General features: G+C 39.3%; 1 protein-coding gene across 2 annotated transcripts in view; it reads left to right on the forward strand.

The window, feature by feature from the left end:
- Tbx20 (T-box transcription factor 20) overlaps positions 1-25,199 on the forward strand; it is a 55,000-nt gene that overhangs the window by 11,634 nt on the left and 18,167 nt on the right. For both annotated transcript variants that reach the window (XM_063233971.1, XM_003470074.2), the window contains exons 5-6: positions 3,242-3,400; positions 10,547-10,623. In XM_063233971.1, coding sequence (XP_063090041.1) covers positions 3,242-3,400; positions 10,547-10,623 — 236 coding nt within the window. The remainder of the gene's footprint in view (positions 1-3,241; positions 3,401-10,546; positions 10,624-25,199) is intronic.

The following is a 25,199-nucleotide window of genomic DNA, read 5'->3' on the forward strand; positions in this document are numbered from 1 at the left end:
AATAAATTAGAGACTTCTAGATATGGTTTCAGATGGTTGGCTTGACCTGGAAACAAATAAGTCACTTACAGCTTTCCCCATCATCAAACAAGAAAGTCAGGAATCAACAGTGTAAGGTAGGACTGTGGACAGTGCTGTTAAAATACTGTATTAAGAGTAGGTTAGTAACCTTCTGGGCTTTTCTTGAATTTAAAAATTAAGTTTATTGATACAATTTAGATATAAATAATGATCACATTCGTCCTAGAGAGTTCATACCTGTATCTGATGCATTTTTTAGTGCTCTTTTTTTCCCAACCCCCTCTCCTCCCTTTAACCCCTCAACCTTCATGTATTTTTACATCTTAGAAAAGATATTTGACTTTTATGGGTGTTGTCGTAATTTTCTTTTATCTCTTTTTAAAATGTAGGATGCTTCCATTCACAGATTTTTTTTAGGTTAATGTATGAATTGTGGACTATTTGAGAGAGAGAAAGGTACTGAAGCTTGAACTCAGGACTCTAACACTGAGCCACATCCCAAACCCTTTTAAAATTATTTTGAGATGAGGTCTCTCACCAAGTTGTTAAGTTTTCCAAGCTGATCTCAAACATGTGATTCTCTTGCCTCAACCTCCCGGACTGCTGGGATTATACTTATGCACCACAATCCTGGCTTGAGTGATATTTTTTTTATAAATTAGTGATCACTCTCAACCTCATTCATATTAAAATTTATTGGACTCCACCTGAAATATTTGCATGAAAACAGACATTTTTTCTGGTCCTCATATTTTTCTGCATGTGAAGATTTCAGAAGAATGATTTGGATCTTTGCAGAAAGACTTGATAGTTCCACTTTCCAAAACAAAAATGTTTTTTTTCTTTTAGGATCAGTTTCATGGGTGGGAACGGTATAAACTGAATTTCAGGAGCTCCGAGTTCTTGCCACATGATTCCAAGATTAGATCCTAAAGAATTGTTTAGTCTTAGGTGGTTTTTTATAACCATTTTAGCTTCAGAACTTTTATGATTTAATATAACCTTTTGTTATTGCAATTAGTATGTTCTGAAAAGTACAATGAAGGGTTTTTAGATACTGTGTTTAGCCATTTTTTAAAGCAGTTATGAAGAACTCTTACAGATGCATTTAGTTTTATAACAAATTATTCATTGATTTCTTCAGTGAAGCAGCATCCACATTTCCACTAGTGTTTCTCAGCCTCATGAGGAGAGAGTCAGGAAACTGGGGTCTGATCAGCTACCAGTCCCAAAGGCACTTGGCCTGGGGTGAGGGGTTAAGGAGTGGGGAGGCGTTATTTAAAGCTCAGGCTTTTCCATTTTAGTACGTGAGTACATGCTTTGAAAATTCATCTCAGTTTGGGTAGGTGAGTATGTGCTTTGAAAACTCTTCCTGTTTTTTCAGTAGAGTAAATCAGGATTGTTGAAAAATTTTTTCTGAGTGACAAACGCTTGCTTTTATTGCTTCAGGTTTATTCTACTTTTGTGATTAAGCATGGATATTTTGAACTCATTAAATGCATAAATGAATAAATGCATTATACAAGGAGATGACATCATTTTTAAAGTTTGTTTTGATTCATTGAGGATCTCATTTGTTTCAGTTGTTCCTGTTCTAGTTTGAGATCACACAAAGTAACATGTGCAAACTCAGTCTCCCCCACCCCTAGTTCATTTTAAGATGGCTCAAAAGTTAGAGACTGGCAACAAGAAATTTGTTATATAGAATATTCCACCATATTCTCAGGAGCTTGATTCTAGGATCCCCTAAGAGAAGCAAAATTTGTGGATGCTCAAGTCTCTCATAAAATAGAATTGTATTTGCATATAACTTCTTATATCTCTTAAACCATTTCTAGAGTCCTTATATTCCTAATACAATGTAAATACTACAAAATGAGATGTTTTGCTGTATAGTTTAGGGATTAATGATAAGAATAAAATCTGCATGTTTAGTACAGAAGCAATTTTTTAAAGAGATACTTTTGATTCAAGGTTGGTTGAATCCACAGAGGTTCACAGGTATACCAGTTGTCTCACTGTGCTTACTATTTAACTCAGCTGAAACCAGGAAAAAAAAAAAGGGAGCCATCAGTCACAATATTAGCAGCAGCTACCAACACTGAATGCCATCGATCCCACCATGCCATTTATCAAATTCTTCTCCCACGAGTCTCTCCTGGGAGCTTGGTGGAACATATGCAATGTGTCCCAACCCACCCATCCCAGCCAAGAAAGACCCAATTTTGCAAATTTAGGTAGAGATTTACATGCTGGTAGAGAAAAGAGGGGGAAATTTTATGTCTAAAATTGAATTTTGTCACTCAGATTTCACACTAGCAAATGTTTGCATTTTGTTTAAAAGATAAAAGAAAAAATACAGTCTCTTAGCTGCCTTGTTAACCAGAATATGTTTATGATTTCTAAGAATTTGGCAGCTTCTATGAGCTACAGAATGGGAGATGGCCATTCCTGCGATTGAGGTTTTAGTTTTATAACTAGAAATTAGGAATCAAGGGCACTGTCACTGTCATAATAATACAGTTCTCAGTCACAGAGGACTTGTTGTTTCTTGTGTGCTTTACTAGGTTACATTGTCTCAGCCTCATGAGGTTGCTACAGCTTTTGAATTTATTTTTTATTTTTATTTTTATTTTTTTTATCAGTACCGGGGATCGAACTCATGACCGCCTGCTTACAAGGCAGGTGCTTATGCCGCTGAGCTAAATCCCCAGTCCCAGCTTTTGAATTTGAGAAACCCAAAAGCAGGAGAGGTTAGCTCTAGTTAAAGAACTAGAACATGGAGATTTGGGATTCTCACCCAGGTTTTCTCCCCCTGCCCCCTACCCCCAAATAACAACCTGGCCTTCTAAAATACATAATATTTTAGTTTTAAAAACATGGATGTACATTTTTTGGTCTAGCTAGGCTAACAAAAATAAAGACTAGAATTTAAGAAATAAATAAAATGTATCCTCTACATTGCCTCTATACCTTTTCATTTTAGAAAGAGCCTTGAAACAACCTATATTATTCTCAGGTTTTGGTAAAATGTGATTCACAATAATGATTCCACTGTCTCATGTGAAAATGATGGTCCTAACAGAGGAAAGGATAGATCCTAATCTTCAAATTGAATTTGAAATTTAAATTTTATGGTTCTGGCTTTGCCTGCATATACTTTGGCCTGTTTAGCAGCATGAGTCTGTACAATTGAGTGCTTCCCTTCTGTTCATCACAGATAATTCTGAACTCCATGCATAAGTACCAGCCTCGGGTGCACATCATTAAGAAAAAAGACCACACGGCCTCACTGCTCAACCTGAAGTCTGAGGAGTTCAGAACGTTCATCTTTCCAGAGACCGTCTTCACGGCCGTGACAGCCTACCAGAATCAGCTGGTGAGTACAGGTCCTGGGGGGCTCCTGCAGAAGACTGGGATGTGATATTCAGGATGGGGTACACTTTGGAGAAAGGATTAGATGGCGGCCCTAGAGCCTCTCAGAGTGTGTTTGATGGCCACAGACCACATCACCTGCTTTTCTACAATCTTTGTGCTCTAGGTCCAGTGACTACTGGCTACTCTCTGGCTCAAACTTGTCCTAATCTGCCACCATTCTCTGTTTTTCCTATTTTTCTTTTTCCTCCCTCCTCCTTTCCCCATTTGTCCTCCTTCTCCCTTTTCACTTCCTCCTTATCCCCTACCTCCTTCTTTTCTCATGTAGAGACTGAAATCAGAGCTTCACAGTGGGCTACATTTCCAGCCCGGCTTATTTATTTGAGACTAAGTCTTGCTAAGTTCCCAGATTGCCCTGGTTGAGTGCTGAACTTAAACTTAGGAGACTCCCACCTCAGCTTCCCAGGATGTCATCTCCTCTCAATTTGATTCTGATGGGCTCTGAGACATCATTTTCAGAGGATTTCAGTTCTTTTTCTTCCCTCTCCTCCCTCTCCCCTTGTCCGTCTTCTTTTAAATAAGCCTTCACTGCTTAGCTGCTGCCACAGGATGCTGTTCACAGGAACTTTGGCAAGTGTGACAGGCGGGTCTCCTCCTAAACTGCAGGTAGCTAGCTGCCAGGCCTAGCTGCAGCCAATAGGAGCCACTTGTATTAATGACATTATCTCTTTAGTTCTCTTCCACTCAACCTTTTAGTTAGAAAAATTTCAAGCATACGAAAAATGAACCCCATGTACCCACTACTCAGATTCAACAGTAACATTTGCCCCAGTTTGCTTCCCTTTCTCTCCGTTGCCTCTCCTTTGGTATACACACACACTTTCCCCTCCCCTGAATCATTTGACACAAGGATGTATGACACCAGGAAACACCTCCTATTATTTTTGATCCACAATATCTTCATTGCTGCTAAGAAAATTAATAAGAACTATTCCTTAATATCACTTAATATTCAGTTTAATTAAAAATGTTGGATGGATCAGTAATTGCCTTTATAACCATTTTTATTTTGCTCTGAGGGCTAGGGTCCAACTAAAGTTCATGATTGGAATTTATTATTTTGAATTGAGAAAAATTTCTCACATTTTCAAAAATAACCTTATTGAGTTCTGACACAATCCTCCAAAGAAGCTCTGAGTATCATTCAAAAGATAAAAGTAAAAAAATACCCTGAGGTTTGCAGTGCTTAGGACACTGGCCCAAGACCATAGTTTTGATAAGTGACAAGACCTATCATGAAGTCTTGCTATTTTGCATCTTAATTCCTTTGTTTTGGTGGCATCATGATATATTGTAAGATCAAGGAGGTGGCCATTGCCACTGTCAAACATTTGAAAACTGAGTTTGAAAACTTGCTAAATTAAAAAAGATTGATTTTAGTTAATGCAGATGCCAATGCTGATTGCTCCTCTTGATATTTATTTCTACTTGATATTATAAATGGACTCAAAGTTCACCTACAAGAACCCTGCCACCCTTCATTGGATCACAAAGTATAAAGATTAATATGATTATCGCATCATTCCATTGCTGAGTATCCCACAGTGGTAGCAACTAAGTTCAGAATTAATTTCCTCAACAGACACTTCTGTCTCTGAGTTTATTTCTATACAGCCAGCATTAAAAGCATAGACCTTAACTTAAAGCCAGATATACATCTTAATTAATAGTTAAAGCCTTGATTTGACATTCTGATAGGCCAGTTTTCCAACTGGTTTATAAATGAGTCAAAATGCATATGGTAGACACTCAAAAATCATGTGAATGAATAATTTGTGCATTACCATTTTTACTAATTCTATGTCATTTTTAAAGTTATCCTTAACTCTTTCTAACCTTTCTCACATCAATTGCTTCTTTAGGACTGTACTAAGCTTGGGTATTAGTTTTCCTAACCAGGTAGTATAAACATGTGAGATTAAACAAAATAAATATATACTATTAGCACTTTTACATGCACAAAGAACCAATATGAAGTTTATTCTTAGGAGCACTTTCATATCCCTTAAACTTTGGATAGAACGGTTATTATTATGTTTGTTAAAATTGAAATTGAAATTTGTAATAGAATTTATGAGAAAGAAACATTTCTCATTCCTTAGGGTAGTCGCTTTATTTATAAGTAGTTAAAATGGGATCTTCTTTGCAATTTCTTTTTCTGGTTTTTTGCAAGGGGATGATTGTATTTCTTTCCATTATTAGGTAAAAGCTAAATACATTACACTTTCAACAAACTATTTTATAATTTAAGATTTAAAGGTCAAGCATGTCTTCTGTGCAGGCAAATCATTCTGTAGAGTTGAAGTGTAGGTCATGTTTCGTTTTTAAATGCCTTTGGTCAGATGTTCCCTCAATAACTGGAGAAATAGTCCCTGAGGGCCAATTTGCCCCATGGCTGGGAAGCCCACTGGACTCCAGTCCTAGGATGCCCCAGGGAGGCAGAACTCTGCAGAAGCCTCCTTCCACAGGCACAGCTGGTGCTGTCAGAATCTGCCTGCCCTCCAGTGACACTCATGTTTCTTTGAAAATGGAGATGCTGAGAGAGGGACACTTCTGGTTAGGGGATGTGTTATGTTCTACATTGTTACCATGTTTCACGAGGAAGCAGGGTTGTGCTGAGGCGTTAGCTAGTGTGTGTGTTGAGAAGTTCTCAATGAAGATTTCTAAAGCACATACTGCTGTCTTTACTCATTAATACTTTCTCTGCTGCTTTACAATTTTTCTTTGGAGTAATAAAGAAGCCACACTCTGGCTCTCAAGCATGATGTTTAGCGGATGATTCATTGATCCATTTGCTAAGATTGAACCCAAGGTCTTCACATTAACTATATCTTCAGCCATTTTTAAAAATTTTTTTAAAAAGACAGGATCTTACTAAGTTGCTAAGTTGCCCAGGCTGGTTCAAATTTACAATCCTCCTGCCTCAGCCTTTGAAAATACGGGGATTGCAGGTGCATGCCACTACCCCCTACCTGGATTCAATTTTGATACTTTAGTATGACCTTTGACAAGGGTGCTATTGTCTGATGGCCTGACAAGCTGCAAGTGCCCTCTATTACAGCAGGAAAGGACTGATGTTCAGCTGTCCGCAGTCACTGGCTATAATTCAGCTCCTTTTGTCATCAGTTCCCAATTTGCTACTTTTTCAGTTATCACAGATTTCATAGAACTGGACCTTCAAAAGGGAATTTCTTTTGGTATATCTACTGGGTTTCTATTTAAGCATTGTAGAATAAAATCTCTGTCTGATGTTTTAAATACATATGGTTAGCTAGAATGTAAACATTTTACTATTTAAAAGTTATTTTGCCTTAAAATTTAAAAAACAATTATTAAATGCTTTTGAGTAAACACAGAGTTCCACTTGGGTTGTAACTGCTTAAAAATGCCTCATATTTCTGACTGCTTGTTTTTGAAATAAAGCTCAATAAACCTTTCCTGTGGATTATGGATTATGGGCACTTGAAAGATTCTGAGTACACCTGGATTCCACTAACTTTGGTGGACTCACTAATAAATTTAACCTACAGACCCTGAGCTGCTGATTCGTACTTGAGAAACCCAAAGTATAAATAATTTAAAGACCAAAATAAAAGAGAGCTATTACAAAATAGAGAGATTGATCTTTTGCAAATGGGAAAAGGAACTAGAGATGGAGGGGAGAGGAGAAGGAGAGGAAGAGGAAGCAAAAAAAATAATAAAAAGTGTTATGTACATCTACTGGCTCCTCACAATGAATATATACACAGTGTACATCAAATATGTACTGAGAAACATAGAATAAAGGATATGCAGGCTTAAAATATGGGCTGGAGATATAGCTTAGAACTTCCTAGATTTAATCCAAAAAATTAAAATAAAATAAAGCAAAACAAAACAAAACAAAATAAAACAAAATATAAAATATTGAGGGCTGAGGGGTTATTTTAGCAAGGTAAGTGCTGCCTTGCAAGCACAAGGTCACCAATTCAATCCCCAGTACATATATATAATATATATAACATATATATATATATCATATGCTCAGAGTCCCCATGCAATTTTAGTGACAATAAATTTACTCAACTTTTTCCCCTCTAACATATGAATGCAGTTATTTTTCCCTGAAACTAGGTAAAGTGGTCCATGAAGAAAATAAGTGTCTGGTAAATACCCTGAATCCTTTTCCTAACTAATATCCTAACTTTAAATCATTACCAAATCTGATTTGGCACTGTATGCTATTCTTGAAACTTTTCTAAAGTTTGAAATTCAGAGTGTAGAGAAAAAGTTAGCATTGATACTGTGAGGGGCTATGAAAACTCAGTTTGAAAGCTATTGGAAATAGATAATTCTAATAATGAAAGAAAATTCACAGAAACCTGAAAACTCACATTCAATGTTCCTGACCTCTCTGTTCAGTTACAGCAGTAGCATTAGATAAGGTGACAGACACTTAGAGTGAACGACACACGTGTGTTGAGAGCAATACTCTGAGGATGTGAGGGGGTGACACACTCATCCCATCCCGGGATGTTCCACGTGGAAATGTGAAGAGCAGACAGGAGCTGAAATTCTTCTTCAGGGACAAAGTTTCTGACCATTGTAGCAGAAGGTTCTTTCTGTTCTGGTTAATATGCAGCCAGACCCTGCGCTGGCTCACCGTGAAGAGGGCGGCTGTAAAAGAACTTTCAGTAGTAGTTTCTCATTCAGATACAAAACTCGAGACCATCTCCAGGAACCTGGAGCTTCTGCAAACCCATTCCCTCTCCGGGCTCAGAAATGTGCGGCTGGAAGGAAGACTCACCTTTGTTGCTCTGTCCCGTGCTTCCAGTTGGGAATTCTAATCTGAGTTTAATTTACCCTTAATGTCGCTAGATCCCAGGAGTGGGCACCACCTTCCCATCCTGCTTAGCAGGTGACTCTACCTGCTCTGAGATGCTAAGCTCCCTTAGCTAAGAAATCACTCATCCTTTATCCAGGTCCTATTTGGCATCTTTCAGTGAGCTGGTGAGGTCACCAATCTCCATTAAGTGGTCAGTTGTTGATGAAAGATTGGGAGGGCATGTTTGTGGACTGTAAAACACTTTGGAAGTAGAACATATTTTAAATTATCAGTGTTCTGTAGAAAGGGACTCAGCGCATGTTTTTGAAGATTTTTAAATCTTGTTGGTACCTGTAAGATTAGAACAAGTGCATTTCCAGGACTAAAGATATTTACAGTTTTCGTTAAATGAATACAAATTTCTCTTTCTTCCCAAAAACTGACCTTCAAAATAATGCCTGCAGCAGACAATGCCTCAGGAAGCAGCAGCCCTGTGCAAGAAGTGTTCTCTACAAACTCTTGATAGGTACCTCATAGAGGTAGCACTGCTGTGACATCCCGTCCCCACCCCCACGAAAGCAGGGATCAAACCCAAGAGCCCTCTTCCACTGAGCTGTATCCCTATCCCCTTTTATAATTTTTATTTTCAGACAGTTTTACAAAGTTACCCAGATGAAACTTGAACTTGCCATCCTCCTGCCTCAGCCTCTCACAGTGCTGGGATGGCATGTGTGCCCCACCATGCCCAGCTGACTCCTATACATTTCTTTAGGTGCATGCCCTACAGGGCTTTGCTTTCCATTGCAAACACGTTTCTATTCCCTATCATATTTCTTTCATTCTCTACTGATTTCCATAACTAGGCTGAAATGGAAGTCACTTATTTTCTTAGCTGCTGTACAGGAAATGTTCACGGACTACAATGAGCACTTTAGAGACACTTGCAAATGCCCTTCAAGACTGATATTTTTCCAGAATCCATCTTACAGATGCCACTGGTACTGACAGGGCAGAGAAGTTTACCAAATTAAAATTGTTTTGGTGGGGGAATTTCTTGAAAAGGAGGGTTAGGGTCAGGGTGAGTCTGAGGGCTGGATCAGTTTTATTATAATTCTGCAGGTTCAACTCACGTTAGCAAAACGTGTAAAAGAAAAAATTCTCTTTCTTATATTAAAAAGAGAAATTTGGGGGGTGTTGACGGTTTAAAGTGAACTGTGGGTATACTCTAATGTAAGGATAAGTTGCCTCTGGAAATGTAATATTTCAAACTCTGAGTTTTGTTGGGTCGTTACTCCATCAGTTTTTCTTGTTTCAGAGCATTTTGAGTCCATTTCTCTCCAAAGGTGAATGTGGGCTCTGCTTCTGATGCTCGCGAGCTCCTGCTCTCATGAGCCTCTCCCTGGATTCTAAGTCAGTTACAGACTATGGTGTCTCAGTCCTCACCCTCTTTGTGCCTCAGTGTGACCATCTGTCAGTCAGGGATGTGAGCCCAAGCTCTCTAAGGCTCCTTTCAGTGCTCATGGGGGTTTTCCACATAAAGGAGGTTTGAAGAAGTGTCTCCTTTACTGAGGTGTCTTCCTTAGGAGGAGGGAGGTGCCTGTGGTCTATGGAATCTTCTGCATTCATTGAATCCTGAATGTTGACAGATGCCCTGGCATAGACACTTAATGCTTGAGACAGCCATCCTTACTAGAAAGTGTTTGTTTCCATAAAAACGTAGCATTCTGTAAATTACACTGCATGGAAGGAAACAAAGGGTGGGCTGCTTAGATTCTAATTTAGTCAAATGGAATGAATTTATGTGCTGAAGGCTTCCTGCTGTGTGTTTTTGTAGCGTTGCACATGATGCTGTTATTGGACATTTCATCTTTTATCCACCTTGGCATATGTACACGCTCACAGTATTAACATAAGGTGTTGCCAAGTCAGAATGAGACAATGTTTTTGCATATATTCCCCATTTTTCCTGGAATTCTGGGATTCTACCCAGCTCCCCTTAAGATGGTTCCCACTTCCCTGGTTGAGCCATTACCTGTCATTACTGTGTCACATATGTCACACCCTAGTTCTTTTCCACCTCACCTGAAAGTCCCCCAGACTAACTAGCTCCAGTTTGGCTGTGAGCCATTCTTCCCGCGAACTTGTCTAGTACTTTACCCTGCTCATGATGCTGAGAGACACTGAGATATTCTTGGGGTGCTATAAAAATGGAGAAAATTTTTGTTTAGGATTTTAGTTTTTGACTTCAGAAATGAGATTGTTTTGTACCCATTCTTTTCTTTCCAGATAACCAAGCTGAAAATAGACAGCAATCCTTTTGCCAAAGGATTCCGGGACTCCTCCAGGCTCACTGACATTGAGAGGTAATGAGAAATTTTCTGTTTACTTTTTCGTCTATATAAGATAAAGACAAGAGTGCGTTTGTAAGGACACATGGGTTGTGATGTCCCGGGACACTAACCTTATTCTGTCTGGTCTCTGGGTCTCTGTGTCCTTCCTTGTAGCTACAGACCTTGCAGATGCACAGCTGCCCCAGCCTTATGAGCTCTGCACTGAACTGTCATGTGCTCAGTTTCTAAGTGAAGGCCTTGCCTAGGTCAGGGCACACATTGACCATAAACATAGGACTGATGTTGTCAGATACTTAGTCCTCTTGATGTTATAAGCTCTGGATTTTGATGAGTGACAGCCTGCAGAGAAATGGCACTGTGATGGCCTTTTTCCTTGTGAAGTGGATATATTTGCAAAAAGTGTAAGGTAATTTGGAATTCTGAAACAAGGCGATGCCATTTACTTCAAGATCACATAATTTTACCTGTAGAGTAGACTACCTGCCTTTCATAGGAGAAACAGCAGGACCCCTAGGAAGACCAGCGGTAATTGTTGACCTGTAAGTTACCCCACTTTAAACTACAATGGTTCCTGCAGTTTGAGACCACCCAGGTGAGGCACATGACCACATGGGCATCCACAGTTTGTCCAATACAAATGTGAAAAATGTCTTTTTCAGAGAAATTTTCAACCTGTCCGTCACTTGTATGTCTGAAACACATTAGTTTTCTACACTAAATCTTCTTTTGTGGCCCAGTGTCCTCATCAGCAGGTGAAATACTGAGACAGTGGCCCTCTGATTCACTGTCCTTCACGTTTGTGTGATTTCCCCCCCTCATGGGCACATTCCGCCACTGTGCAACTCTGTGCTGCCTACCATATGGCCACAGCTGACCTCTACATTTCTGCTCAGCCTCTCCTGGCCACTCAACATAAGGGCCAGTTCCATGTTTCAGCAGCCTGGGTCTGGTTCATCCTAAGTCTTCCCAAGTGGCAAAAGTGATGGGTGGGGTGAGGGAGACATTTAGAGGCTGAGGGGGGAGTCAGAGAAGTCAGCGAGACCCGCCTACCATTGGACAAAACTGTGCGATTGGAGTCAAAAAGAGAGATTAATTATTCAGAGAGGTTGTGGGTGATGAGATCAGGGAAGGAGACTGGGCTGCTGGTGGAAAAATCCACTGCACAGTGCAGGAAGAAGGCAGAGGGCGGCTCTCTGTTGAGGGGGAGGGAGTCAGTGAGAAAGGGCCAGCAGCAGCCTGGACAGCAAGCAGGCTCCTTACCAAGGCTCCTTCCTTTAGAAATGACTTTCCTGTTCTCTTCTGAGTGTCTGAAGCTGAAGCTCTGATGCAGCGGAGCTGTGTGATTGCAATGATTTTGAGTGATCTTTTTCTCAGTTTAATTGGGATTTGAGTAAGAATAGAGACCAGGGCAAGGTGGGGGCGATAGCACTGTGTTTTCATAGTGCTGGTCGCACCTTCTGTCCCAGGTGGGCAGGGAGGCTTGCTCTGCTGGGAGGAAGTGGTTTCGGGGCAGAGATGCAGCTCTGCCTTTTGCTGGGCGATTGATGGTGGAGAAGTCACTGAATTTTAGTTTCTTCATCTAGAAAATGGAGACAGTAGTCCTGTGGTTCAAAGGTTTATTGGGACATCAATTACGACAACATTTACAGAAGCACTCCGTGAATCACACAATGCACAACAGCGCTCTAAGTTCCTCATCTTACGAGCCTTGGGTGGAACAATTTGTTTACTACCAAGGTCTACTTTTATTGGTCTTCATGGATTCCTCCTAGAGTAAAAATAGCCTTGCAGTCACACTCATGGGCATGAAGTAGGAGGACCCAGCTGTCCTCTGAGAAGGGCAGAATTGATAGAGCATGGGGCCACATTTCCCACTCTTTGAAGTGTCCTGACCCAGGAGCACTCAGCACATACACGTGAGGTGAAGTAGCTTTAATGGTCTGAGGGTCAAGGTGCACTCTATGAGAACAGCTGAAAGTTTGCAAGATGACATAAGGGGGTGTGAAACTGGCCAAGGTTTTGGATTTCACTTCCAGGTATTTAAGTCTGAGTTTTTCCTAAACAGCCTTTGGGGATGGGACAAATCAGATCAATTGATCTTTAGAGACCTAAAGAAATTAAATTAGTCTGGAGTCAGTTACTGCACTAAACCATCTCGTAATTGAATTGCTTCTTGTAACTGATTGAAAACAGCCCTATCTGTAACAATATTGGGAGCTTTTCTTTCTAAGAGATCTGAGAGAAAAACACATCTTTTTATGACATGATGACAGATATTGCACTTTTCTAACCTAATTGAATATGATGTTATAAATATGTGACCTTAATGATTTCAAGTTTCCTGTTCCAGATTTATAACTTATTATGTGGGACAACTAACCAAAAATGCCTTTAGGTTGGATCTATTTGCCTATACCTTGAAGATCCAGTTTTGTTTCTTCCATAGGCACAGGCTGTGGGATATTCTTAAATACAATAAGGTTTCTTCCTGTAATTTTACAGCGTATTTTGTGTGTAGCCTTACTTTCTAAAAGAATTTGTTTTCATGGATTAAAGCCAGGGCTTTTGCATGAGCTATGTCTTCAACCCTTTTTAATTTTTTATTTCTGGGCATGGTCTTGCTAAATTGCTACATAATCCAGGCTGGGCTTGTTTGCATTTATGATCTGCCTGCCTGAGCCTCCTACAGCGGTAGAATTACAGACCTATGCCATGATTCACAGTTTACTGGTACTCTTTGGGTACAGCATCTTCCCCTTTGAAAGCTCCTCTCCCTATCAGAAGGAGAAAGTATAACTTCTGTGACCAGCTAAGTAGCAGGCTACAAAGCCCCAAGGGATTCCTTTATATTTTGTGACTCCTAGTGATTTAGATCTGGGAAATAATCACTGCCGGCCACACATAACCTATAGAGAGCGGGCCAGTGGCGTACAGTGCACAGAGGTGCAGCGTTACTTCTGAGAGAGGAAAGCTAACTGGGATGTGATTTGTATTTTCTTTCAAATTAAATTTCTTTCATTAATTTATTTCCTTGAACAAAAAGTTCATGCTCATTATAGAAAAAGTAGAAAGACAAGCAAGAAAGACAAAAGGTGACAAATCCCATTTGCTCAGAGATATCACTGGCAAACCCTGGACCCATTTTCCAGATGCTGTGCTGGGCATGCATGGAACATTCTCTCCTTTAAAGTTCATCAAGCTGCACGTGTTATTTACGTCCTCCCCCATTCACCTTTAGATGTAAGTCTGCATTACACTTTGCTGTGGCTACTGCATTTTTCTTCCTGTGCCATAAATTTATTTGACCAATCTCATATGTTAGGTTTTTTTGCCATTAAAACCAGTACCATAAGAAAAATGTATTTCTTTACACATATTTTATTGGGACTCTAGGGTAAACACAAAGATGATAAGTCAAAATATGTCCTTTTTCTACTTTTTTAGTAATATATTTAATATTAAAAATTTGGGAAAAACCTAAATGCTTAATAGTGGACAAACGGCTTAATAAACTTTATATTCATGCACTTTAAATCTGAAAAATAGTGGTGAGATACACGTACCACACCACTGACCACTTTTACCGTTATGAAGTGTGCCATGCAGTGGCATTAAGTGCACTCACAGTGTCACGCAGCCACCGCCTCTGTCCATGTCCAGAGCATCTGCATCGTCCCAAACTCACAGCACGCACCCGTAGTAACTGCTCTTTCTCCTCCTTCCCGCCTCTCCGTTATCTCCATTGCACTTTGTGTCTCTGTGCGTCACCGAGCGGAGGTAGGCAGTAAGTGCAGAGGTCCCCTGATTTCCAGCTAGGTCACCACGGCCAGCTTCCCCCCAGGAAAGGCATCTGCACCCACTGCCCGTTTCTTTGCACCCTTGTGGAACGTGATCACCGTCTTCTCGTCATTGCCAATATGAGACACGAAGAAAGTTTGCTTTGCCTTCTGGGAATTGGCCCCTTTGTTTCCTTAGCTTACATTTCCTTTTCTTTGGGATTCTTCTTCTCTTATTGATCTTATTGTTCTTCTCTTATTGATCTTTTAACAATTAGGTATATATCACTTGCATTTATTGCTCCTATTTAAAATAGAAATCCTAAATAGAAGATTTTATCATCAAATCGTTCATTCTCAGGGCTAGGGGTTTAGCTCAGCAGCATAAGCATCTGCCTGGCAAGTGCAAGGTCGTGAGTTCAATCCCCAGTACCAAAAAAAAAAAAAAAAAAAATCGTTCTCTTGCTTTATGATTTCTGTCCTAGAAAGATTTCCCCACTCCTAAATTTTATAAATATTCAGCTATAAATTTCATGCTACTTTATTGGTTTCTGATTTTTCATTTAAATCTGTGAAGCATATAGTAGTTATTTCAGTATAAGATATAAAATAGATACTTCATTTTATGTATTTTAAAAGTAGCCCCAATATTATATAATTACTAATATGTTTATTGTCTCCTTACTTAATAATGCTTTCTTTATCATATACCAAATTGTTTTTTCTTATTTCTTGTTTTGTTTTGTTTGTACTGGGAATCAAACTCAGGCCTTCATGCCTGCAAGGTAGGCGCTATACCACTGAGCCCCAAATTCTTATTTCTGCTAGTCCTTATTTGCCTTATTGAGTTGCCAGGATTACAGTGCTGTAAACTGATAGCATATGTAAATATTAGATGGCACTCTACTTAAATAACTGAGATCTCAAATCTCTGTCCTTTTTGAAAATTTTCTAATTTTTTTGATATTCTTTATCCAAAATATATCAAAGGAATTTTGATTGGCTTGTATTGCATGTATATAATCATTTGGAAAATTTATGTCTTTACAGGATCAAGTTTTCCTTTTTTAGACTATGTCTGGTGCTTATCCTTTTACGGAAACCTCTTCTTAAATTCTAAGGCTGGAAATCCAAGTCCTGCCCATATTTTCTTGGGTCATACCTAGGTCTCTGAGAGCAGCCCTGTCCCTTAAGCACACACTGGTAACTTAGAAAGGACTTGAACTGTGGTTGGTCCACACTGAGATATGTATCAGGTGTAAAACAAAACCCCAATCCTCCTGCCCCAAACCTGCAGGGATTTTGAAAATATAGTGTATAGAAAAGAATTAAAATATTTCATTAGTGGCTTTAAAATATTGATTAGATATTAAGAAATATTTTGAATTATTGAGTTAAATAAAATTTTTCAAGCTTATATTGTTTGAATGTGGCAACTAGAGTATTTTAGAATTACATATATAGTTCACATTACATTCCTGTTGAAAATTATTATGTTTTATCATCATGTGAGGTTTTTGCTGGTTGTTGGTTTCAGAGGAATACTCTTTGTTATAGAATACAATACCCATCTATGCCTAAACTGGGAATTTCTGCTAATCTAATGTTAATGAACTTATATCAAATGCTCTTTTAACATTTACTGAATTGATTTGAATTATCTTTTACTTTTATATAACAACATGATTGTAGTCATATTGTCCATGTTGAACCATCCTTGCATTGCCAGAATAAATCCCCCCTGAATTTTGTGTCATTCTCATAACACAAGATGTGATTAAAAAAAACTACAGTGAATGTTTAAATTTTTAAAAGGTATTACAGTAAAAGACATATTGCTATGAATCCCCTTCACATACACCCATTGCTTTAAACATACTTAATTGTTCTCGCCATTTTCTGAAGCAGTTCTGGCAGTAGTCTTTCTTGAGTGTCTTTTTGTGACTGCCTCAGTATTCTGAATTAATGTAAAAAGTTCATAACACTTTCTGTCGAATAAAAGTATTATGGAGTGTTCTCCACATTATTCACTGGATCTAGTCCCAGGTCACTTCTGGCTCTTCTCTCTAGTCAAAATGACCATGAAATGTCCATGTTTTGAGTTTATTCAGGACACTGAGGCAACTAGAACAGTTCAACCAAAAACACCAGGCTTCCAGCACTGCTTTGGAAAGTGGCAAGAGCCAGGCACAGTGGTTCCTGCCTGTGATCCCAGCACTCAGCAGGCTGAAGCAGAAGGATCACTATGAGTTTGAAGCCTTACAAAGTGAGTTCCAGACTAGCATGAACTTCAGAGTGAATCCTGTCAAAAAAAAAAAAAAGACAAAATTTTTTTAAAAGAGGGTAACAAGAATGTTGGCATAAGTGTGTTTGAAGTGTGTTTGGGGGACATTCTGAAGTAAATTCATGGCAATGTGTCTTTTACTGTAATAAGTTTTAAAGGCATTCATCACATTTTTTATCTCACCTTGTATTGCTGGATTTCATTTATTCATTTTATCATTGATTTTTGTGTCAATCGCCATAAGAGAGATATAACTTTGGTTTTATTTATCAACTTTTGTTGTCAAATTTCTGCTAAGTTGTTTCAATGAAATAAAATATTTTCTTTTTAATTTTTTATTAGTTTAAATAGCAAAGCACTGATCATTTATGGGAAGAATTTATTGGTTTTGCTCATAAAACCATTTGGACAGTTTTCTTTTGGGGAAAACCTCTTTAACAATATTCTTAGTTATCCTCAGAGTAGGCAGTTAAATATAAATTAATTTCTGCCTCTTTTCCACTGCTCAAGCCAAAACACAGTGGGGTCACCCTTGACTCCTCTTTTTCCCACATTCTGCCCATCTAGACTGTTGAATCTTGTAGACAGACATTCAAAATACGTCCAGTAGAGTCCAACCAGTTACCTTCTGACTCCTAAGTCCCTGAGGTAGCTGCAGGCATCTAGACAATGCCTTTACTCTTCTAAAAGAAAAAAATAGATAGATAGATAGATAGATAGATAGATAGACAGACAGACAGACAGACAGATATATCTCTGCCTCTACTGTTACTTCCCTTCAGTCTGTTTTTTGGAAACCAGAATGACCTGGGCAAAGAGAGGAAGCTGAATCCCATGCCCAGTGCTCAGGGCCATATAATTCCCTACCTTCTCATTTGGGGTGAATGTTGAGAGTCTGCAAGATCCACACCTCTCCCAGCCCCACCCTCTCTCTTCCTCACTTCCTTTTGGCCACACTGGCATCTCTGTCTTTCCTGAATCAAGCCCAGGTGAATCCCAGCTGGAAGCCTCTTCCCTTAGCATCTGCCAGGATTGCACAGCGCCTAGTACCTACCTGGCTGGTCCAAGCTTTGCATCTTGTTTCCTATCAGATCCTCAAAATTTAGAATAATGTCAAGTATAGTTTAAACTCGCAGATATTTGTTGAGTGAACAAGTGAAGTCTTTTTTAAAAAAGATTATACAGAATACTTACATATATTTTTAAAAATCTTTCATGAGGTTCTTTGTTTTTTAATAAAAAAAAAAGCTTTAACTTATCTCCAAGTACCATGGTAACTGGTATGTCTGGTGTTTCTTTGAAGCTTTACCTTTTAATTTCTCCTGTAGTCTTTTGCTGTGCTTGTCAAGCTTTTTCCTTTGATTGTTAATAATAGTAAGCACTCTACATTTGCCATGAGCTCTATATAGCAAAGTTATCAACTTGATATATTTTATTTCAGTTCCTCTTCAAAACAGTTATATAACAAAGAAGCTTGGTTTATAGACAGCTAAAGCTTAGAGAGGTTAATACTTTGTCCATATTCATAATTCAGTTTGTCAGAAGCCAAAGTCCTTTCTCTATATAGTTCATTATATTGTTATATTTTTTGAACAGTTATTGCCTTTAAATTTTAAAATAATACAATTATTATAAGATTGGTATGTCTCCAAGAACAAAACTAGACTTTTTTGTGCTATAAACTAGGAAATATACATTCTTCCTTGTCCTACCCCTCCTTCAACCAATAATTTTTGTTTAAATAATCTGAGACTTAATTGACAGACTTTTGTCCGTATGTCTTTTTAATATCAATATGAGTTGCATTACACTAACCACGATCATTTTAAATTTAATTCCAGTCACACTTCTGCCATTGCTTCCTGTTTGTTTCTTGTATATTCTCTGCAGTAATTGGAAAGGCATTCTGACTTTCACCTCAGTTGCTGGTGGCATGGAGGACTAAGGACAGGAAGTCTTTCATGGGTTCCTGCATGTCTGGAGGTCCTGTTATCATTGCATATGAACCTTACTGAGGTCACAGTCCTTTTCCTTAGAACTCTTTCCTGCTTCCTTGTAAGTGTGTCACTTAGCTGTTTTATATTGTGGAGTAAAAACAAAGCTAAAAATAAAGTCAAACTAGATATAGTGTCACTTGCCTACAATTGCAGTTACTCAGTAGGCTGAAGTGGGAGGATCACAAATCCAAGGCCACTTTGGGTAAATGAGCAACACTATCTCAAACTAAAAATTTAAAAAGGCCTGAGCTATAGCTGAATAGTAGACATCTTGCTGAGAGTATGCAGGAGGCCTTGAGGTCAATCTCCAACTTTGGGGGGTGGGGAGCAGTTGCCAAATTCATTGTTTTTGGTTTTGGTTTTGTTTGAGTCGGGGTCTTGCTATGTAATCCAGATTAGCTTCGAACTCTTTGCTCTTTGTAGTTCAGGCTGGTCTCACACTTGCTGCAATCCCCTACCTTAACCTCCCAAGTGCTAGCACTATAGGTATGACCCCTCCCCTCCAGTTTACTTTTCTTTTGAATTGCTGAAAGCTCTGTAACATCTAATAATTTTTCTTTAGCTCATCTTGAGGTTGGATTATCTGTTTGTATAACAGTAGAAGTTAAGATTCATTCTAGATACAAGTGTGTGGTATTTGTCAGATTACCACAAGTGCAGCCTGAAGGGTGGATAATGTATTTGCTGTCCCTTTCACCAGGGTGGAGACACAGTAACTGTATGGGTTAGAGTTGATGCAGGTGGGTGGAAGCAGGCTTGGAGAAGGGAGTCTTGCATGGGTGTAGCTGCCCTCTCTGGCTACCAAGCCAGCTATCTAGAAACCAGCTAGGGAAGTGCTCCAGCCCACACTCAGTAAAGTGACCTCATGTCCTCTCCAGATCTGTCCCGGTCCTGACTATGCCCCTCCCCACTTTGGTACACCAGATGCACCATGCACTGAGTACTTTGGTGGACTCCTTCTCCCCGACCATAGCAATGTGAGAATCTTGTAGCAATGTGAGAATCTTGTCCCTATCAGCTACTCAAAGACCTGCCTTCACCTTTACCCTCTGTTGCTCCAAGCTGGGACTTCGGTGAAGCTCAGACAGAAGGTTCTAGTTCTCCCCGACCTGACTTTATCCTTTTCACTCACTGATGAACAGTCTTCTGGCTGACACTTCCCTCCTTCCTCTCCCGCATGTGGCTAAGAGATCTAAGCATGTAGCTGGCATCGTCCCTCATTTTATTTTGAGTTTCTCATGTCTGTGATCACGTCAGTGGAGCAGGACATTCAGTACATAAGCTTATATCACCCTGTTGATTTGGATTTCATAATAAGAATTTCTATATAAGTGATTTTAAAACATTAAATAAATCTTTCAGATACATGAAATTTGGACACAAGCCCAGCACAGGTCTTTTTTTTTTTTTTTTTCTGCTCAGAACTCAAAGATATTCTTATTAGTTTAGACGAGGAAGGACATTTTAGGAAATCAAGTTGCAAATCTAATATTCTGGGAATTTATAGAAGTTTTATTCACATCAAGGCAATCAAACAGCAAACATTTTGGCAGATCGGCTAAAGAGGTTCACAGTTGATAGGTAATTTCTAGGTCTTTCATAATGACTAACAGGGCTAGAAGGAGAATAGTAGTGTTGAGTCCTAATTCTGATCTGGCCTGGTTTCCAGTTTCTGACACAGGAAGCTCGTGCTTGGGTGCAGCATTAGAGGAGCTGTGTCTGATCAGATGAGCAGCCCTAACCAGGGCTAGCAAACTACAGCCCACAACCTGCTTCATTCAGGGTGGCTTTTTTTACATTTGCAAATGGCTGAAAAATCTTGTCCTGGCATATGAAAATAAGTTTTATTGTGTGTTAATAACATTTCCAGTCTTTTTGTTCATTTGCTTAACCTGCACTCCTGCTACAGTGATAAACTTGAATAAATGTGACAGAAACCATGTGGGCTACAAAGCTTAACATATTTGCTATCTAGTCCTTGACAGCAAAAGTTTACTGATCTCTGGCTTAGCATTTTAAAAGGCCTGTGAAATGTTAGCCAGGAAACCATTTACCTACAGGTTATCTCCTCTGGGTGACTTTTCCTCTTTCTGAGTTAAAGTGAAGATCATCATCAGTTCTTTATGAGGCTCCTGGGTGATGTTTGCTGAAAGTTACAGAGATGTCAGATCTTGGCCCACACCTGGACTCCCTGCCTTTACTGTCGTGGTGGAGGCTGATTATTGAGGATGCATTAGCACTGGTTAGCACAAGAAGAAAGGTGACAGAGAAACCAAACAGAAACAATTTGTACTTTTTAAGATTCCCTACAGATTGCAATGACCTATATTATTTTTTTTTTTACTATCTAATCTTTTTACTATCTAATCATTGTGAAAAACTGAAAAATCAGTTGTGTTCTGGTTTGAGTATGATTCATATCACATTGAGGGCTGGGGATATAGTTCAGCAGCACAAGTGCCTGTCAGGAAAGTACAAGGTCATGAGTTCAATCCCTGGTACCAAAAAAAAGGTAAAAAGCTCACATAGGAGCCTGGTCTCCAATGGGGTTCTTGGGAAATGACAACTTCAAGAGGTGATTAGGTCCCCAAGAAGGAGTAATGTGTTTCTCAAGGAAGGAACTTCTCTCCCTGAGGGGACTGGATTGCTTATAAGAGTGGGTGATTATAAAGAGAGTTTGTCCTCCTCAGCTTGCTCTGTGATTCCTCTCTTGCCATACAAACTCTCTGCCTCCCACCTGTGTGTCACCCATGCTCAGACACACTACTGTCACGCAATCCCGTTGCCATGTTTTCACATGGCCTGAGTGAGGCCCTGGACAGATGGGCCCACATGATTTTGGACTATCAGCGTCCAAAACTGTGATAAGTAAACCTTTTATCTTTATCAAGCACCTAGTTTCAGGTAATTTATTATAGAGATTCAGGCAGTTGTAACTTTTTTCTCTTTTTTAGAGTACTAGAAATTTACGAGACTAAAAAAAAATTAGTATTAAAGGAATTTGGAAAGTAAATGTTAAAAAAAGACTCCAAAAACATCATATAGCTTTTGTTAAAGAACTGGGAAATGCCTTCATTTTCCTTTGGTTCTATGATCTCTGACCAATGCAAGCATTTTCAGAGAGGGATTATTTGCACTTGTTGCCTCTTTGGTTTTGTGTCACCGTTAGATGATATGAACTGACAGAGAGAGGGTGGCGCTGATTCTCTGAAACAGTGCTTGTTCTCCCCTTTGGACACTATGCTTGCTTAGAAAGAGAAGTCCTTTGAAGGCCATCCAAGATTCCCCTACCCCAAGTCTCATGAGTGTCCCAATAGAATCCTTTCCACATTTTAAAAGCTCTGCTGATAACTTTAGAGGTGTAGAGAAGGAGATTCACGAGTGAAAGAAATGTGAGGATTATGCAGCTTTCTTTCTCTGCATTATGAATCTCATCCAGTCTGCTGGCACTTGTGCCATTGTGGTGGTCTCGTGGGCCTGATGGATGGTGGCTATGCCTAATCATCTCTCTGGCTGTCCTATAGTACTGGTGCTTTGTTTTGTTTTTATTTGTTATGTTTTGTTTTCAAGTCTTACTTTGCTTTGGGATATCAGTCATTTTTTTCTTATAATTTGGTCCAGAATAAAACATTTTGCAGTGGAGTTTTTATATTTCTAGTTCTGTTTTCTTCCCTGTCTTTACTTCCCCTGCTCCTATCTGGGCTTTCTTCCAAAAGCTCCAAGCAGCTTTGAAAAAAGAGATTGGTCCCTGAAATCATGCATGCTGGGAGCTGATTAGTTCAACCTTAAAATTATTACCCAAGTATCCAAGTAGGTTCTGATATCATTCTTCTCTTCTTAAAATAATATCAGTATAATAAATTTTGGCCAAGGAGCAGATAATTTATATTTTTGGAGAACAGGAAGCTGAACTATACTGGCTGAGAAGAAAAATAGATTAATTGTAAGCCCACTAAATAGAAAAAATGTTATGACTTACAACTTAGTTCACTAATTCCTTTCATATATGCAACAATTCTTGGGTATAACAGAGACCTTTTACAAAGTAGACTTTGAAATATTGGCAATAAGGTAAAAGTAAAGCATCATTACAAGGAAATTTGTTTTTAAAAACAACCAAATAAATGAATATAAAGGAGAACTACATAGGAGGAAGCTACTGGAGAATAGAAATACCAGTAATAGAACATGCCAAAGTTAAGCCCAATTGTTTGCTCACCCACCATGCTCTCCTGAGACCCACATTCTCTAAGAAGAACCAGAGCAGAAGAGGACTTCTGAGAAGGGGGAGGACAGATGGCATCTCACCTCCACTGCTTGGAGGTAGGGGACTCAGGAACACAGTGGGCCTTGGGAGTGCCTTAGGCCATTTGGGCTCTGTAACATGGAACTGTAGGTGGGGTGGCTTATAAACAGCTAATATTTATTTCTCACAATTCTAGAGTCTGGGAAGTCTACGATCAAAGTCCCCACAGATCTGATACCAGGTTCATATCTCTCCCCCTGGGCTGGAGGTGGCGGCCGCATGGGTGGAAGGAAGCCCTCCACTAAACCGTCCAGGGATGATTAGTGAATGGTGCCCTCTTCCGGCCTCCACCAATGTCATGCCTGAGGGTGCCAAACTCACCACCTGCCCCTCTGGACACACTACTTTTAGTATCTTTCCTTAGGGGATTCAGTTTAATCTTTGAGAGATAAATCTCAGGGGCACATAAATATTCAGACCACAGCAGATATCAGACAGATTCACAAAGTTAAAAGTTGAATTTTATATCTCAGTCTATTGAACAATCTTGTAGAAATGGAAAATAACTTTAATCTTAATTATCAGTATGTGGTGTACTCTTTCTCAAACATGGATTAAAAACTAAGAAATTGTTTTTAACTATTTTACGTCCCATATTTTTAGGGACACACTAAATCGTACACTGGCCTTTTGCTTTTAAATTTCCTAAAGAAATTTAATAAAAATATATTTACTTTGAAGTTACAAGTAAATGAAGAGGTTTTCAGTTGATTTCTACATTATACCAACAAGGCAACTCAGGCCCAGGTGGGCCAAGCTGTTCACCCAAGGCCAACCACACAAATAATAAAAGATTGACATTGGGACCCATGGTTCTTTGGGGCTAATAAAGGGCTTTCCCAAAACAATTATTATAAATTTTTTAACTTTTGTTTGTGTGCAGTCTTGGGCTACTTACCAGTGGGGAAATGTCCTGAGAGCTGTGTCACTAGACAGTTGTTCCCATGTGTGAAAATCACTAAGGGCACTACACAGACCAAGGGGTACAGCCTATGACACACCTATGCAGTGAGGAATGGCATCCTTGAATATGTACTCTCTCCTCCACCAAATGGCATTATTTGCCAGATGACCATGTTTATACGCTCATAAGCCATTAGAGTTGTAAGGAACCTCCAAGGCCATCAAATCCATCCTACCTGTCTCCCACCACACCCTCATTTTAGAGAAGAATGCAGAGCCCAGACTAGAGACAAGGAATCAGATTGCAGGATTTCTTTAGAAAGAAACAATCTTTTAAAATTCTCCGATGAAGATAAACAGTATAAAAGTCTGCATGCATTGGGGCTGGGGATTTAGCTCAGCAGCATAAGCACCTGCCTTATAAGCAGGCAGTTGTGAGTTCGATCCCTGGTACCAATAAAAAGGAAAAAGACCAAAAAAAAGTCTGCATGCATAAAATCAAAATAATTTTGTTTGGTAACTAGGTGAAACTTTGTTTTCTAATAAGATCTATTCATTTAATAAATTTGAAATAATTAGTTAAGAAAACAACAAATAAGAAAGACTGTGTGTGTGTGGGGTGTGGGTGTGTGTGTGTGGGTGTGGTACCAAGGGTCAAACCCAAGACCTTAGCACTGAGTTACATCTCCAGTTCTTTCATTTTTTTGTTTATTGTTTAAAATTTAGAAACAGGGTCTCACTAAGTTACCAAACTGCCCAGTCTGGGCTGGACCTTGAAGTCCTCCTGCCTCAGCCTCTCAAAATGCTGGAATAAGAGGTATGTGATAGAATTTTTGGCACAGCTAAAAAGATAAGAAGTATGAAATAAAAGTGGCCTTTATTTTAAGAATGTGAAGAGAGACTCCTTGACCTCCAAGGTCTGGCATTCTCTCTGCCACTCTCTCTGGTATGGGGGCATACATGTAGCTTAGGCTTGGGGTGGAACATAAGGGGCATTACTGATGCACAGGTAGCCCATTGGAATTCATTTTGTGTCACAGGTAGGGCTTAGGGGCGGGGAAGATGACCTCAAGATAGAGCCTCTTGGTTCCACCTCCCAGCTTCCCACCGGCTACAGTGTCCCATCTGGGACAAAATCCTTTCATTCCCATCTTTTTATTATTCGGAAAAAGGGTGAAGTTTTTCTTTCTTTTACTTCTTCCTGCTGAAAGGGGGCATTGACTGGGATTTAGGAGTGTCTATGAGATGATGGTTGATGCCTATGTAGAAGCTGGTGTCAGGTATTTTAACCAGGATGACTTTATCACTGGTGAATGCCCACA

Source organism: Cavia porcellus, unplaced genomic scaffold (genome assembly GCF_034190915.1).
Source record: "Cavia porcellus strain 051 isolate PalLab524CR breed Dunkin Hartley unplaced genomic scaffold, mCavPor4.1 scaffold_23, whole genome shotgun sequence".
NCBI lineage: Eukaryota > Metazoa > Chordata > Mammalia > Rodentia > Caviidae > Cavia > Cavia porcellus.